The 17,529-nt window shown below is 39.0% G+C and overlaps 1 protein-coding gene across 1 annotated transcript in view; it reads right to left on the bottom strand.

Moving 5' to 3' along the window:
- ITGA8 (integrin subunit alpha 8) overlaps nt 1-17,529 on the bottom strand; it is a 330,607-nt gene that overhangs the window by 140,635 nt on the left and 172,443 nt on the right. The window contains exon 14 of the mRNA XM_007956731.1: nt 1,122-1,167. Within this exon, the coding sequence (XP_007954922.1) occupies nt 1,122-1,167 (46 nt within the window). The remainder of the gene's footprint in view (nt 1-1,121; nt 1,168-17,529) is intronic.

Below are 17,529 nucleotides of genomic sequence, written 5' to 3'. Positions count from 1 at the left end.
GTACTGCCCATGTAACTCTCTATGTCTTTCTCATCCTCAATGCTGCCATATTGGTCACTCACATTTGGTACATTGCCCTTCTCTTCACTCAAATCAATACTTACCTCTATCTATCTAACAGCGTTCCCTCCCCTCCCCTCCCACCCCTGGTAACCAACAAAGAAAATCCTATTGACATAATATTTTGAATGCCTATAAATTTGTTTTCAAGAAAAAGGAAGAATGAAGGGCAAAAGAAGAGAAAGGAACTACGTTTTTGAGCACAAACTAATTACTATTAGTATACTTTATATATAGGTTCTCCCTTCATTTTAATAAATAACCTTGCAAATTAAGTATTATACCATCTCTATTTTACAGATGGTAAACCAGAGGCTAAGAAAGTTATAGAAGCTTATCCAGAATTAACAATTGATGAGTGTATGAAGGGCCAGGCTTTGAATCCAGGTTTGTCACATTCCAGCCATTGTTCAATACCTGCTTTTGGAGGCTGCTAATTCTTGGTCTTCCTCGGAAGGAAGGTTGGGCAATCTACTTCCGTAGTGATACTGCCTCAGAAACCCAAGTAGGGGTTGCTATGAGTCGGGTCCAATTTGATGGCACATAACAAAAACAACAACAATTCCTAGTCTACTCCTTATTCTAGGGTCCAGGCTTGCTTTCAATGCATTTCCAAAGCAAAGAGAAGAATGCAAATGTACTCACAACTAAAAAGTGGGTCATTTTATAAGATCTGCTAAGATTCGTATCTTATTTAACAATATGTTAAAGAGAGGCTGGAAGTTTGGTCCTGAGATTTGAAAATAAAAATTCAGAGGAGCCACTTCTCGGAAGGAAGGTTGGGCAATCCTACTTCTGTAGCGATACTGCCTAGGAAACCCAAGGAGGGGTCGCTATGAGTTGGGGCCGACTCGACGGCAAATAACAACAACAACAATGAAATTAAAAACTGGAAAAAAGAGCAAAACTAACACCAAACTTAAAAAAGAAGATCTAAATAATCTCTACAATAAATAGCTGGGATATGCTCTTTACGGCAAAAGTAACAAAAAAGGAAAAAAAAAGAAAAAAGAAAATGAATTTGAAACAACTAGAACATTTGCATACCACCAACCACATACCTGTAAACCACTACTTTTCCTGTTCCAAATGCACCCACAAGTAAATCTAAAAAAGACAAAAACACATAGCACATGCACAAGTTTTGTAAAACAATTGATTATGCTATAATCATAAATAATACAAAGAGCATTCTGACATGCTGATTTCAGAGGGAGAGGTAGAAAATAAGAACGACAAATCACATTCAAAATATACCATTTTGGAAGGTATACTGGAGCTTCATTATAATCAACTCAATATGATACATAAATCAGTACATCTCAAACCCTTCTGGATTTAAGAAAGCCAGTCTTAAAGAAATGCTGACGAAGTCATCATCACATTATTTCTCCTAGTCCCCAGATTCAAAGCACCTTTCCCAAGAAAAGCAAAAGGGAAAACATGTGCTTAGTGTCTACTATGTATCAGACCCTTTACAGACATTATTTTATTTATTTGTTGCAATAACCGTATGAGGAAAGTATTTTCCCTAAAGTGGGACATTTTGACTGTCATTTCGACACAACCATTTGCTCTTTATGCCTAGTCTGGATGGTGAGTCTACTGTGGGGAAAGGGGTCAATGGCATATGGAATAAATGAAAATCATTTTAATGATGTTAAATATTAATAATAATAAATTGCATATATTAAGCACTTACTCTGGACCAGCAATTTTTCTAAATCATTTATCTTAATTGATTCCAAACAAGGAGTTAGAAACTTTGCAAATTTCTGCAATTTTGCAGATGATTAAATTGAAGATTGTTCTTGTGTGCTACAAGTCGATTCCAACTCATAGAGGCCCTATAGAACAGAGTAAACCTGCCTCATAGGGTTTCCTAGGCTATAATTGTTAAGAAAGCAGATTGCCAGGTTCTTCTCCCATGGAGTGGCTAGTGGGTTTAAACTGGTAACCCCTCATTAGCAGCCAAGGCTTAATCACTGCACCACCAGGGTTCTTTAAAATTGAGGCTTCAAAGAAAAAAAAACAAAAACAAACTCACTGCTGTCCAGTCAGATTCGACTCATAGCGACACTTCCTTGGGTTTCAGGGCAGTAACTCTATGGAAGTAGATTGCCCAATTTTCTTTCCGAGGAGTGGCTGGTGGGTTTGAACTGCCAGCCTTCTGGTTAGCAGTCAAATGCCTTAGGTACTGTGCCCCCAGAGCTCCCAAAATTGAGGCTCAGTGAGACTAAAATGTAAATCTACTCAGCTGCTAATTAAAATATGGGTGATTTGAACCTGCCAGCCACTCCTGAGAGAGATGAGGCAGTCTGCCTCCGTAAAGATTTACAGCCTTGGAAATACTATGGGATAGTTCTACTCTATCCTACAGGGCCACTATGAGTCAGAATTGAATTGACCGCAATGTGTATGGAATGCTATTGAATACTGGTAGAAGCAGTCAAATAAAAATAAAAATAACAGTGGCTATATCCTCACAAACTAAAATTTAGATGTGAGAAAAGTGAACTTGATAGAAATAATGGCCACAAAAGAAAACTTAGAACAATTGAAGTGAAAGTTGGTTAATTCTAGTAAAAACAGAAGTGAAAATGGGAATTTATTTGTTGTTATTGTTAGGTGCCATCAAGTTGTTTCCAACTCATAGTGACCCCATGCACAGCAGAATGAAACACCACCTGATCCCATGCCAGCTCCATGATCCTTGCTATACTTGAGCCCATTGTCACAGCCACCATGTCAATCCATCTCATCAAAGGCCTTCCCCTTCTTCATCGACCCTTCACCTTACCAAGCATGACATCCTTCTCCAGGGAATGGTCCCCCTGACCAAAGTAGGTGAGACAAAGTCTGGTCATCCTCGCTTCCAAGGAGCATCTCGGCTGCACTTCCTCCAAGACAGATTTGTTAGTTCTTTTGGCAGTCCATGGTACCTTCAGCATTCTTCGCCAGCACCACAACTCAAAAGCATCAACTCTTCTTTGGTATTCCTTATTCATTGCTCAGCTCTCACATGCAAACAAGGCGATTGGAAATATCATGGCTTGTGTCAGGCATACCTTAGTCCTCAAGGAGACATCCTTGCTCCTCAGCACTTGAAAGAGTTCCTTCGCAGCTGACCTGCTCAGTGCTACACATCATCTAATGTCCTAATGGAAGCATTGGCCTCGATTGTAGAACCAAGCAATGTGAATTCTTTGACAACCTCAATCTTTTCTCCATTTATCGTGATGCTGCTTATTGGTCCAGTTGTGAGGATTTTTGTCTTCTTTACATTGAGATGTAATCCGTACTGCAGACTATGTTCTTCAATCTTCACCAGTAAGTGCCTCAAGTCATCCTCACTTTCAGCAAGCAAAGTTGTATCATCTGCGTATCTCAGGTTGTCAATGATTCTTCCTCCAATCCTGATGCCACATTTTTCTTCATATAGTCCAACTTCTTAGATTATTTGCTCAGCATATAGATTGAATAAGTATGGGGAAAGGATACAACCCTGACGCACTCCCTTCCTGATTTTAAACCATGTAGTGTCCCCTTGTTCCATTTGAATGACAGCTTCCTGGTCAAGGTACATGTTCCTCATGAGTACAATCAAGTGTTTGGGAATTCCCATTCTTCTCAATGTTATCCATAATTTGTCATGATCCACACAATCAAATGCCTTTGCATAGTCCATAAATCACAAGTAAACATCTTTCTGGTATTCTTTGCCTTGAGCCAAGATCCATCTGACAGCAGCTATGATATCTCTTGTTCCACATCCTCTTCTGAATCCAGCTTGCACCTCTGGAAGTTCTCTGTCAATATACTACTGCAACTGTTTTTGAATTATTTTCAGTAAGATCTTAGTTGTGTGTGATCTTAATGATATTGTTTGATAATTTCTACATTGTGTAGGATCACCTTTCTTTGGAATGGGTACGAATATGGATCTCTTCCAGTCAGTTGGCCAGGTAGCTGTCTTCCAAATCTCTTGGCATAAATGAGTGAGTGCTCCAGTGCAGCATCCATTTGTTGAAATATCTCAATGGTTATTCCATCAATTCCTGGAGCCTTGTTCTTTGCCAATTCCTTCATTGCAGCTTCGACTTCCTCCTTTAGTACCATTGGTTCTAGATCATATGCCACCTCCTGAAATGGATGAAGGTCAACCAGTTCTTTTGGTACAGTGACTCTATGTATTCCTTCCATCTTCTTTTGATGTTCCCTGAATCATTCAGTGTTTTGCCCATAGAATCTTTCAATATTGCAACTTGAGGCTTAAATTTTTTCTTCAATTATTTCAGCTTGAGAAATGTTGAGTGTGTTCTTCCCGGGAACTTATTTGGCCACTCCAAAGGGAAAACCAGTCAAATTAGTTTAATGGAGTTTGCACAGGCAAACAACTTGTAGTCATATTCCCTCAGTACTCACCTTTCCAGTACATGAGAACAGAGTCAGATGGCAAGCACCTACAATGCTCCTCCAGACGGCTTCTCCTGGCCGGGCCAGGGAGGCAGGAAGTGGTCTGGGAATGGCACACATCCCACAATGGATGGGAATTAGATGAGAAATTGATCAGCTTTTATGCCCTTAAAGTGGGATAGCTCTGAGGCATGTTCTTCTCTGTGTCCCAGAGTTCCTGAGTCAGATTAAGCCCCAGTTGCCCATAGTGACAACCTACTTGGTGATATCCCTTTTATTGGTATCCTTCCTGTCCATGTGTCTGTCCCACTGCATTACTGGTGTTTCCTGGCATAATTTCTCATATAAACTGCTTGTACTCAATCCTTGTCTCAAATGTTGGCTCAGGGAGAACCCAACCTAATGCCCAAATCAAACCCCTCTCTCTTCTGGTTGATTCCAACTCATAGTGAGTTAGAGTATAGGACAGAGTATACCTGCTCCATAGGGTTTCCAAGGCCAAAACCTTTATGGAAGCAGACAGCTGCATCTTTCTCCCACAAAGTGGTTGGTAGGTTCACTGCCATCTTTTTGGTTAACAGCTAAGCACTTAACCACTGTGCCACTGGGGCTCCTTGAATTTCACTCCAAAGCTACATATTTAGAAAGATGTGTACACTAAGTTCAAGTCAGTCAAACACAGCCATCCAAAGACCTCTGGTAAAAGCAAGATTAAAGAATACATTTAGAAAAGGGTTCCAACTCAGTCAACTATGGTTCATGGAATAAAATCACATTTTGCAGAGGTTCAAATCTTTGAAATTAGAAGCCAAAGTTCTAAATCTACCAATTTGTAAAATTATAAATGATAAATTATATCAGAATTTCAACTATTTTTACATTAATTTTTTTCTGTTAATATTTTCTCTTCCAGCATATCAGTGCATTTTTACTACATCAGAGGAAAAAGAGCCACTGATTTGAAGAAACATGAATGCTGTTTTTCCCATGTAGTCAAGAAAAATTTGGACAAGTGTAGCACAGGTGGCCCTTGGCCTGAATCCCTATCATTTGACACAACACAAGATAGGACAGACTTGTGTGAAAACCAATTTAAGGACTTAAATGTTTTGTTCTTGGCTCAAAATAATGTGAATTATTTATATATCAAGATTAGACATTTTATATATGCACAGTTATATATACATTTACATGTACATATATGTGTACACACACACACACACATATACACGTACATATATACATACAGATGAATTTTAAGAACATATTCTCTGCAAATGACTAAGAAAACAAGACTTTAAGCCCTCCATAGTGATACTGCCTTGGCAACCCAAGGAGGGGTCGCTATGACTCGGGTCCGACTTGACGGCACATAACAACAACAACAGGGTAGGAATCTTTCTTTATGTCTGCATATCATGAATATTTCATGGAATAGTATGGACTAGTAAGGTGTCCTGGGGGCACAGTGGTTAAATACTTGGCTGCTAACTGAAAGATCAGCTGCTCCATGGGAGAAAGATGTAACAGTCTGCTTCCATAAAGGTGACAGCCTTGGAAACCCTATGGAACAGTTCTACTCTGTTTAGGGTTGCTATGAGTAGGAATCAACTAAATCACAATAGACTATGGGTTGGGATAAATGAAAAAATAAATCATCTTTGCATCCTCAATACCAGATACAGAGCAGGGACTTCATAAATGCCTGTTAAATAGGAGAATAAAGCATAATGAAATAATACACTAAAGATAAAGAAATAGAGAGAATAAGATAGGTATTAATATAATCCAAACCAAACCCACTAGCCAATAAGTCGATTCCTACTCATAAACTAATGTAAATCACAGTTAAATTCTGCCAGAGTTTGCATATGCACTTGAAGATCTTGAAAGAGAGAGACACATATACACACACACACACAAAAGGCTTCAGATCCTAGAAAGTAATCTAGAGCCAGTAGGAATGCAACTATGTCACAACTGGATTGTCATTACAAGTGAGAATTTGAGAGTTACTCTCCTAAAAGTGAGAGGTAGAATCTTTTCCCTTTAGAAACTTTAGTTCCTGTGCCTTAGGATGGGGTTTTTTCTACTCTGGAAAAATAAAATAACTAGCAAAATAGACCACAATTTTCTTTATTATGAGAATGTGGCCACAGTTATTCAGAGACCAAGAAAAAAGTTATCTACCACAAAAGTATGTTTGTCTTTTGAGACACCACCTTGGTATTTTGCCTGCTGGAAAAGGCCAGAATATTTATGCTCAAGCCCTTAACATTCTTAGATCTTTCTAGGGGAAGAGAATTGATTTGATGATTTGTATTTCTGTCCAATATGTTTTTCTAAAATATGTGATTCGTTTTGATAAGCACTGTTGTGAGACACACACATACGTACACATGTACACGCATAAACGATAACGTTTCCTAAAACCATGCATACTTCAGTGATTAAGAGGTTCAATGATATTCTGGAGATAAAATAAATTTGATGCTGACATTTGGACTCAGTACTATGTAAACTTTCTCCATCATTTTGTATAACAGGCCATTATTTTATGTTTACTTTCCTTTCTTATAGAAATTTCTTAAAGGTATACTCTTAAACAAAATAACAAAACAACACTTTGTCTTTCTCTACACAGAGACACTCAGTGGTCTCTTTTCTGGAAGAAATAACAGTCTGGCAAATAAAAATTCAAAAAAATGTTCTTAAAACATTGGAAACCTTAGTTATCACCTCACATTGCCTGAGAAACATAGTTTATTTTCCTTTTGGCTTTTGATGGAACAACTGAATACTTTTAAGGAAACAAAAAGGGGGCATTAGCATGAATGCAGGATCAGTTGGAAAGAAAAAACATCTCTAAAAATGTGAGGTCATGGGAGATGTATTACACCAACATTTTGTATTTGTTTCCTCCAGTATTGTTATTTTAAAATTAGGAAGAAGAAAAGAGCCAAGCTTTCAAAGTCGTGTTTGGGTTGGGGAGTCTGATTTCACTAATCTATGAAGGAAATTTTAGAGCTGGAAGAAGTTCTATTTGAAAACATCAGCTTTGTTTTGAGTATGAATTTGAAGTTTAGAGTGAAGTGGGCAGGGTTCAGTGAGGAGTGGGAGAGTGGACATTTCCTACAAGAATAGGGGACAGAAGGACAAGACAACAGGAAGGAAGAGAGGTGACAGAATTGGATTAAAAAATCACCCAGAGGTGTTCTTTGGGAGAAGTGTCTGTAGTCAGTCATGCACCTATATTTCATAAGCTAAGTGAGCCTTTCTTACTTCTTGTTACCTTCTTATTGGTACCTTATTTCTTCTCACCTCTTCTCATTTACCTTGTTAAAAACATAAAAAAAAGAATAAAATCATTGAGTTCATTCTGAGTCATGGTGACTCAATGTGTGTCAGAATAGAACTGTGCTCCCTTAGATTTTCAAAAGTTGATGTTTTGAAAGTAGATCAACAGCCAGGGCTTTCTTCCAAGGCACTCCCAGGTGAATCCGAACTTCCAACCTTTTGGTTAGCAGTCAAACATCTTAACTGTTTACACCACCAAGAGACTTCAAAATGTCCTCAAACATTTTCTTTTTACTTTGGGATTTTAAAAAGGTACTATTTCAGAATAATTCTGGACAATGAGAACTGCCACAAAGAACTTCCAAATAAATGAGCAGCATGGGAAGGCAAAACTAACAGTTGTATGAAAAGATTATGATTCCCCAAGACATGACAAAAAAAGACAGAAATTATTAAGAATTTTTAAATTTTCACTTTGTTAGCAAAAAATCTGAGAAGGTTGAAAGAGAAATCAAAGACACTGGGGAAAATATTTATTATAGATGCCTTACCAAATTTTAAAAATTTAATATTTTTCAATGCTTATAAGAATGTCTAGCATCTAGCAAAAAAAATGTTATTATTATTATCATCCCTAAGATGTATCAAATTATTACAAATTAGTCATTAAAAATATGAACATTCCAATAGAAAGGGCAAGGTTATAAAAAGATACTTGACATAAAAAAATAATACCTATGACCAATAAATATATGAAATGATGTTCAACCTCTTTAGTCATAAAAGAATACAAATAAAAGGGAAACTGTGATATCATTTTTGACCTTTCAAATGGGAAAAGATTAAAAAGATAAGTACAATGCAGCATTGGGTGGGAATAGAGGACCAAGAACTCATATTCTCTGTTTATGCGAGAACACATTGGTACAACTTTCTTGGAAGTTAGTTTATTGATATATATGAACATTTAAATTGTGGATACACTTTAACACAACATTTCCACTTCTGTGAATTTATCTTGAGGATATACTGAATGATTGTTCAAAGATATTTCAAATAAAACATTCTAAACATTAAAAAAAAATATTAACTTTTCATGTTTACAATAGTACCATGAGGTAGATATTCTTTTTTTTTTTTTGTAGCATTTCCTCCTCTCCTCTCCCACCCCTGGTAACCAACAAAGAAAGTTTCCTTCACATATAAATCTTTCCTTGACTTTTTACAATTATGAACTAATACTATATTTGTCCTTCTGTTATTGACTTATTTCACTCAGCATATGTCCTCCAAGTTCATCTGAGGTAGGTACTCTTATTATTCACATTTTATAAGTGCAGAAAATGAGGTATAGAGAGCCACAATAAGTAAGTATCAGGGCCAAATTTTAAAACAGGCAATCTAGCTTCTGAGACCATACTCTTACCTTTTTCACCACACTTCCTCCCAGATTTACATTTTTTTTCTCTTTAACTTTTTTTTTTTAAATAATGATTTATATATAGTAACTTTCATCCTTTTTAGTATTCAGTTCTGAGAATTTTTTTTATTGTGCTAAATAAATATGTAACAGAACATTTACCCTATCAACATTCATCACATGTACAATTCATTGACATTAGTTTATTATGTTGTTCAATCACTACCATTATCTATTTTTCCATTGTCATTAACAGAAACTCAGTATCCTCTAACCATTGAGCGTCCCTTTTCCCCCCTCCCACTTGCCCTTGGTAATGACTAATAAACATTGGTATCTATATACTTGCCTATTCTAGATATTTCATGTAAGTAGACTCACGTAATATTTGTCACTGTGTTTTTGCCTACAATTGTGTAACAAGCACCAAAATCAAGATATAAAACAGTTTCACTATCCCAAAATGTCCCCCATGCCTCTTTATAGTCAAGTCCCTTGTTTCTACTCCCTGGTATCCGTTGACCTGTTTCCTAGAATGTCATATAAATGCAGTATGTAGACTTTCTGGATCTAGCTTCTTTTATTTGCATAATACATTTGAGATTCATCCATGATGTTGAATATATCAATAGTTTGTTTCTTTTTATTGTTGGGCGAGTAGTGTTCTACTGTGTGGGTGGCCCACAATTATTTACTCATCTTTGTTAAATGACATTTAAGTTGTTGCTAATTTTTATAAAGTCACTATAAACATTTACGAACAGGTTTTTGTGTGACCACAGGCCATTTTAAATTTGTAAACTGCCTCTCCTTGAATCTTTCTAAAATCTTTGTGGCCTTTTCTTAAAGGTAGCGTTTATTTCAAGTTAAAAATTACTGAATGGAGGGTGAAAAGTTAGAAATTCTACATACCAGTTCACTTTGCCATTGGCTTCTGAACGACTTTGGACAAGCCACTATTCATTGCCAAATCTTTGTTGAAGTCTTTAAGGTTCTCCAGATGGGAAAAAGCCAAGAGCTCAGGAGAATCTGTTTTTCTGCTCTGGGTTACAATTCAAGACTTTTCTTTGCCTCTTGATTCAGCTTTGTGCCTGCAGCTTATGGATCTTCTCTTGCCCCATATTGGGACAGTCAGTTTCTGGCTTTGTCCCTGACTTAACCAGACCGTTTCATCAGACCTGCTCACCTTCAGACTCAGCTTTGGCATGCACTGGCCACAGACGTCCAGCTACTGTCTTGGCACTACAGATGGTCATGGCTCAGAGCACTTCCTCCACACAATTTGCATGTTGTTGTTGTGGTCATGTGCCGTGGAGTTGGACATGACTCATAGTGACCCCTTCTCGGGTTTCTGAGACGGTATCACTACAGAAGTAGATTGCCCCATCTTCCTTCTGAGGAGTGGCTGATGGGTTTGAACCTCCAGCCTTCTGGTTAGCAGTCAAGTGCCTGAGGCACTATGCTACCAGAGCTCCTACAATTTCTATGACTTTCCAGAAACCATTCCTGCTGAGCCTCTTTTTAAGCTTTAAGGATGAATGAAGGTTTCTAACCATTATGAATAGAGAATTGTGTCCCCCACTCCACCAAAAATAAGTGTTGTAAATCCTAACCACTATACCTGTGGTTATAATCCCATTTGGGAATGGAGTTTCTTTCTTATGTCAATGAGGCAGTGTTAGTGTAGGATGTGTCTGAAATCAATCTGTTTTGAAATATAAAAGAGCAGATCAAGCAAGCAATCAAGCATGTACAAACGAAGGGGAAGATACATGTTACATGATCACCAAGGAACCTAGAAATAGAAGCTGAAAAGAGACAAAGGCTTTCCCCCAGAGCGGAGAGAGAGAGAGCCATCCCCTTGAGCCTGTGTCCTGAATTCAGACTTCTAGCCTCCTGAACGGCAAGAAAATAAATTCTGTTCATTAAAGCCACACATCTGTGGTGTATCTGTTACAGCAGCAGTAGAAAACTATGACACCAAGTACAGTTGTATACCAGGACTCACCCAAGGTCTGCTCACTTTTGTCCAATGACAATATTAAGAGAAATAACAGGGTAAAATTAATGTGTAAAACAATAAGGTTAAGGGCAGTATGTATCTGTGACAATGTTCACTTGTATGTAGGTTATGAAATTGGCTTAAATGTTTGACACTGGCAAAACAGCCCATGTCTGTGGGAAGTATGCATTTAGATGTCTCTTTGAGTTTGGAAAAGTGTTAATCTAAAAATAGAGGCAGGTTTCTTTCTTGCTTTTTTTAATTACAACATGCAAAATATTACTGAGAGGAAGGTATGAGTTGAGAAAGAAATATTTGGGAAAAAAATGCATGATTTTTTCCCATAAAGTAATAATCCTAACAATTTGTTTGAAATGCTTCCAAATGAACTTGGAAGAAAAACACTTACGTGTTGGAACATGATATTAGGTTGCAACATTCTAATTTACAAAGGGTTTATTTTTCAATTAAAAAAAAAAATCCCCAAAAAACCGAGAAACATCAAATGATGAGTCTGCCTTATGAAAATAGTTCTCTACACATTATTAGCATCCTCTGGTGATGCTGTGGTTAAAGCATTGGGCTTCTAACCAAATGGTCACAGGTTCAAAACCAACAGCTGTTCCATGGAAGAAAGACAAAGCAGTTTGCCTCTGTAAAGATTTACAGCCTTAGAAAGTCTATGAGGCAGTTCTACCCTGTCCTTTAGGGTTGCTGTAAGCTGGAATTGACTTGATGGCAGTGGGTGTGGTGGCTGCAAGAATCATTCTCTCTCTTCTGCCACTGCTTGATGCTCTATTTTCTCTGTTTCATGGCACGGTAGCACTTTATCCTTGTGGACACATCTACATATGTGTGCTGTCCAGATGCTCAAAGTCCTGGGGAAAGTTTTTTATTTTTTTCTTCCCAGGACCTGTCTCCCATATAAGTGGCTGCCAGTGTGAAATGATTTTTCATAGTTTCCAGAAGAACCTGATATCTAACTGCCTCCACATCTGGGCTAATAGATAAAATGCTATGATCAAAACTTGATGAGACTCGATAACATTTGTTAAGGTAAAAATATACAAAGTTGCAAAGGAGATCAGGAGGAAGAGGTAAATATCCATACCCTTGATTCTCCTAAAGTGGCATCTTATTCAACAACCCTTTATTGAGCACTTACTATGTGCATCAAGTCCCACCCCATCTGCCGATGATTTAGCAGTAAGCAAAACAGACACACTGTCTGCCTTCAAGGCACTCACAGTCTATCACTCAACTCTCCAAGGGTACTTATTAGAAATAGAGGCCAGGACTTCCTGAATTAGAATCTCTGGGTGGGACCTACTTCCTCTGGATCACTTACACCTTAATGGGAAAGAGATTGTTAGATTCTTCCCCACCACACACTGGACTCACAAGAAATGGAAGTGTGTGCTTTCCTGTAACTGGAGTGGAGGAACCCTCTGGGACAGAATGGAAAGGAGGCCAGGGAAGAGAGGGGCTGAGAACCTCAAAAACGAACTTCACTTACTTCTCAATGTAGCCTAAGGTCCGGCCAGAACCTTTCTTTTCTGTTTTACACATTCTTATGAAATTCTCTAAGGGCTGATAGTTTCTCAGAAACCAATTATTAACAAAGTCAGTACAGGAAAATATCAGTAAGAAAATGTAAAATAGTCTTTAGAAAGAAGAACATCACATGAACAGTGTTTGCAAATCTGGAGGAATGAAGATGATTTTGTTGCTGCATTTGTTGTTATTAGGTGCCGTTGAGTCATCTCTGACTCACAGTGACCTCATGTACAACAGAACAAAACACTGCCCAGTCCTGTGCCAGTCTAACAATCCTTGCTATACCTGAGGCCACTGTTGCAGCCACTGTGTCAATTCATCTTGTTGAGGGCCTTCCCTTTTTTGTTGTCCCTCTACTTTACCAAGCATGATATTCTTCTCCAGGGAATGGTCCCTTCTTACAACATGGCCAAAGTAGGTGAGACTCAGTTTGGCCATTCTTGCTTTCAAGGAGCATTTGGTTGCATTTCTTCCAGGACAGAGTTGTTAGTTCTTTTAGCAATCCATGGTACTCTCAGTATTCTTCGCCAACACCACAGCTCAAAAGCATCAACTCTTCGTCAATCTTCCTCATTCATTGTCCAACTCTCACATGCATATGTTATTGTTGTTGTTGTTATGTGCCGTCGAGTCGGCCCCGACTCATAGCGTCCCCTCCTTGGGTTTCCGAGGCAGTATCACTACGGAAGTAGGATTGCCCAACCTTCCTTCTGAGGAGTGGCTGGTGGGTTTGAACCACCAGCCTTCTGGTTAGCAGTCAAGTGCTTTAGCCATTATGCTACCAGAGCTCCCCACATGCATATGAGGCAATTAAAATACCATGGCTTGGGTTAGGCACACCTTAGTCTTCAAGGAGATATCTTCACTCTTTAGCATTTGAAAGAGGTCTTTTGCAGATTCATCCAATGCAATACACTGTCTGATGTCTGGACTGCTACTTCCATTGGTGTTGATAGTAGAACCAAGTAATATGAAGTCTTTGACAACTTCAATCTTTTCTCCTTTTATCATGATGCTGCTTATTGGTCCCATTGTGAGGATTTTTATTTTCTTCATGTGGAGATGTAATCCATACTGCAGACTACAGTATGCAATTTTCATCAGTAAATGCTTCAAGTCATCTTCACTTTCAGCAAGCAAAGCTGTGTCATCTGCATATCGCAGGTTGTTCATGAGTCTTCCTCCAATCCTGATGCCGTGTTCTTCTTCATATAGCCCAGTTTCTCATATTATTTGTTCAGCATACAGATTGAATAAGTGTGGTGAAAGGATACAACCCTAGCATACACCCGTCCTGATTTTAAACCTTGCAGTATCCCCTTGTTCTGTTTGAACGGCAGCCTCCTGGTCTATGTACAGGTTCCTCATGAGTACAATTAAGTGTTCTGGAATTCCCATTCTTCTCAATGTTATCCATAATTCGTTATGATCCACATGGTCGAATGCTTTTGCATAGTCAATAAAACACAAGTGAACATCTTTCTGGTATTCTTTGCTTTCAGCCAAGATCCATCTGACATCAACAATGATATCCCTCATTCCACGCCCTCTTTTGAAGCCAGCTTGCTTTTCTGGAACTTCTCTGTCAATATACTGCTGCAACCATTTTGCTGCATTAGTTACTTCAAAAATCTCCCAACCTTCACCTCATAGGGAGTGTTAGGCATAAATTACCTAAATCATCAGCTGAAAGCACAAGACTAGGTCTGAGAAGAGTGCATGGACCTCTGCTGGTTTGCAGTCCCTTGTACTTCCATTTGGCTCTCAGAGTTAAGAAATAACAACAGAGTACTTAACAGTTTCCAAATCACCTACACAACAATCCTGAGGGCTAAGAAATTAGTCTGATCATCTTCACTTTAGGGGTGGAGAAGTTAAAAGTTCAGAGATATAAATGGTATGTCTAAGATGACAACGTTGGTTAACAATGAATGAAGCAAGGAGGATATGGGCCTCCTGACTCCTGGTTTGGTGCTCTTTTTATCATGCTGGCTATTGGTTCTCCTACAGAGAACAGTTCTAGCAGCCTGAACAGTGATTGACATTTAAATGCACAGTAAATACAGAAATAGGTGAAGGTCTGAATATCTGACAAGAATTGAGTCTGCCACTTTGAGTGAATAACTAATCCAGAGACAGTTATCCAGTTATCCTAATGCTAAAGTTCATTTAGCATCATTATTTCTACTTACATTTCCATTTTCTTTCTGCACAGGAATAAAATAGGTTACTGGATTTAAGTAGAGTTGGAAAACAGTGGTGAAGTAAAGAGAGATGAGAACAATAGCTTATGTGCAAAAAGTTCTGAGAAAAGTGTTCATTCATCGACATCCATTTATTCATTCAACTAATACCTACTTCATTCAGCTAATCACCAATGCCATATTTTCCAACTACTGGTGATTCTTCATTACCAACTTTTGCATTCCAATCACTAGTGATAATCAATACATCTTGATTGCATATTTTGTCAAATTCAGACTGCAGAAGTTGGTAAAAATCTTCAATTTCCTCATCTTTGGCTTTGGTGGTTGGTGTGTAAATTTGAATAATAGTAGTATTGACTGGTCTTCCCTGTAGGCCTATGGATATTGTCCTCTCACTGACAGCATTGTATTTCAGGATAGATCTTGAAACATCCTTTGTGATGATGAACACCACACCATTCCTCTTCAATTGGTCATTCCTGGCATAGTAGAGCATATCGTTGTCTGATTTAAAATGGCCAAAACCAGTCCATTTCAGCTCACTGATGCCTAAGATATCAATCTTTATGTGTTCTATTTCATTTTTAACAAATTCTAATTTTCCTAGATTCATACTTCATACATTCCATGTTCCGATTATTAATGGATGCTTGCAGTTGTTTTTTTTTCATTTTGAGTCATGCCACATCAGCAAATGGAGGTCCTGAAAGCTTTACTCTATCTACTTCATTAAGGTTGGCTCTACTCTGAGGAGGCAGCTATTGCCTACTCATATCCTGAGTGCTCTCCAACCTGAGGGGCTCATCTTCGGGCACTATATCAGACAATGTTGCAGGGCTATTCATAAAGTTTTCCAGTAATATATCAGACAGTGTTTCACTGCTATTCAAAAGGTTGTCACTGGCTAATTCTTCAAGAATTGCATGGCCTCTTCCTTCTTCTGAGTCTGTCTTAGTCTGGAAACTCTGCTGAAGCCTGTCCACCATAGGTAACCTTGCTGGCATGTGAAACATCAGTAGCATAGTCTTCAGCCACACAGCAACATGCAAGCCACCACAGTAGGACAAACTGATGAACAAGTTTGTCTCCCTTTGTTGTTCCAAACCACTCTGCTCACTTCCTGGTCTTTCTCAAGCTGCTCTGAACCACCAACTGCCCCATTTCCTGGTCTGTCTCCTCCTTCAAGATGCTCCAAACTGCACCACTGCTGCACCCAGCCAGGTTCCTGGTCTGTCTGTCTCTTCCCTCAAGCTGCTCTAAACCACCAACTGCCCCATTTCCTGGTCTGTCTCCTCCTTCAAGATGCTCCAAACTGCACCACTGCTGCACCCAGCCAGGTTCCTGGTCTGTCTGTCTCTTCCCTCAAGCTGCTCTAAACCACCAACTGCCCCATTTCCTGGTCTGTCTCCTCCTTCAAGATGCTCCAAACTGCACCACTGCTGCACCCAGCCAGGTTCCTGGTCTGTCTGTCTCTTCCCTCAAGCTGCTCTAAACCACCAACTGCCCCATTTCCTGGTCTATCTCCTCCTTCAAGCTGCTGTGACCTGCACTGCTGCCACCGTGGCCAGCATCCTGGTCTGTCTCCTCCCTTGAGCTGCTCTGAACCACATTGCCACCACCCCTGGCCAGCTTCCTGGTCTTCTGTCTCCTCCCTCAAGCTGCTCCGAACTGCACTGCAGCTGCCCCCAGCTGGCTTCCTGGTTTGTCAAAGACCTCATATTACTTGGTTCTACAATCAACACCAATGGAAGCAGCAGTCAAGACATCAGATGATGTATTGCATTGGGCAAATCCACTGCAAAAGATCTCTCTAAATTGCTAAAGAGCAAAGATGTCTCTTTGAAGTGTAAGGTGAGGCTAACCCAAGCCATGGTATTTTCAGTCACCTCATACACACGTGAGAGCTGGACAATGAATAAGGAAGACTGAAGAAGAACTGATGCTTTTGAGTTATGGTGTTGGTGAAGAATACTGAGAGTACTATGGACTGCTAAACAAACTAACAAATCTGTGCTGGAAGAAGTGCAGCTGGAATTCTCCTTGAAAACAAGAAGGGTCATACTGTGTCTCACCTACTTTGGTCATGTTGTAAGATGCTTGGTAAAGTGGAGGGTCAATGAAAAAGAGGAAGGCCCTCAACAAGATGGACTGACACAGTGGCTGCACTGATGAGTTCAAATATAGCAAGGATCATAAAGCTGGCACAGGACCAGGCAGCACTTCATTCTGTTGTGCACAGGGTTGCCATGAGTTGGAGGTGACTTGATGACAACTAACAACAAGAACAGCAACAATACTTAGTAGGTGGTATTTGACAGTGAGCAAAACCAAATCCAATCCCATTTGCTTCCAACTAATGAAGCGTCCAGTCTAGTGGAGCTGAAGAGACATATATCAAATAATCACATAAATATATAACAAACATATAACTTCAATCAGAGATAAGTGTTTATAGACAAGGACTATAGTCAGGAATTATTGACTATGCAAAGGCATTTGATTGTGTGGATCATGACAAATAATGGATAACATTGAGAAGAATGGGAATTCCCGAGCACTTGATTGTACTC

The sequence above is a fragment of the Orycteropus afer genome, unplaced genomic scaffold (genome assembly GCF_000298275.1).
Source record: "Orycteropus afer afer isolate SDZICR_OR568_19922 unplaced genomic scaffold, OryAfe1.0 scaffold00655, whole genome shotgun sequence".
Lineage (NCBI taxonomy): Eukaryota > Metazoa > Chordata > Mammalia > Tubulidentata > Orycteropodidae > Orycteropus > Orycteropus afer.
The sequence above is the reverse complement of the archived record's forward strand: the minus strand, read 5'-3'. Positions and strand labels throughout refer to the sequence as shown.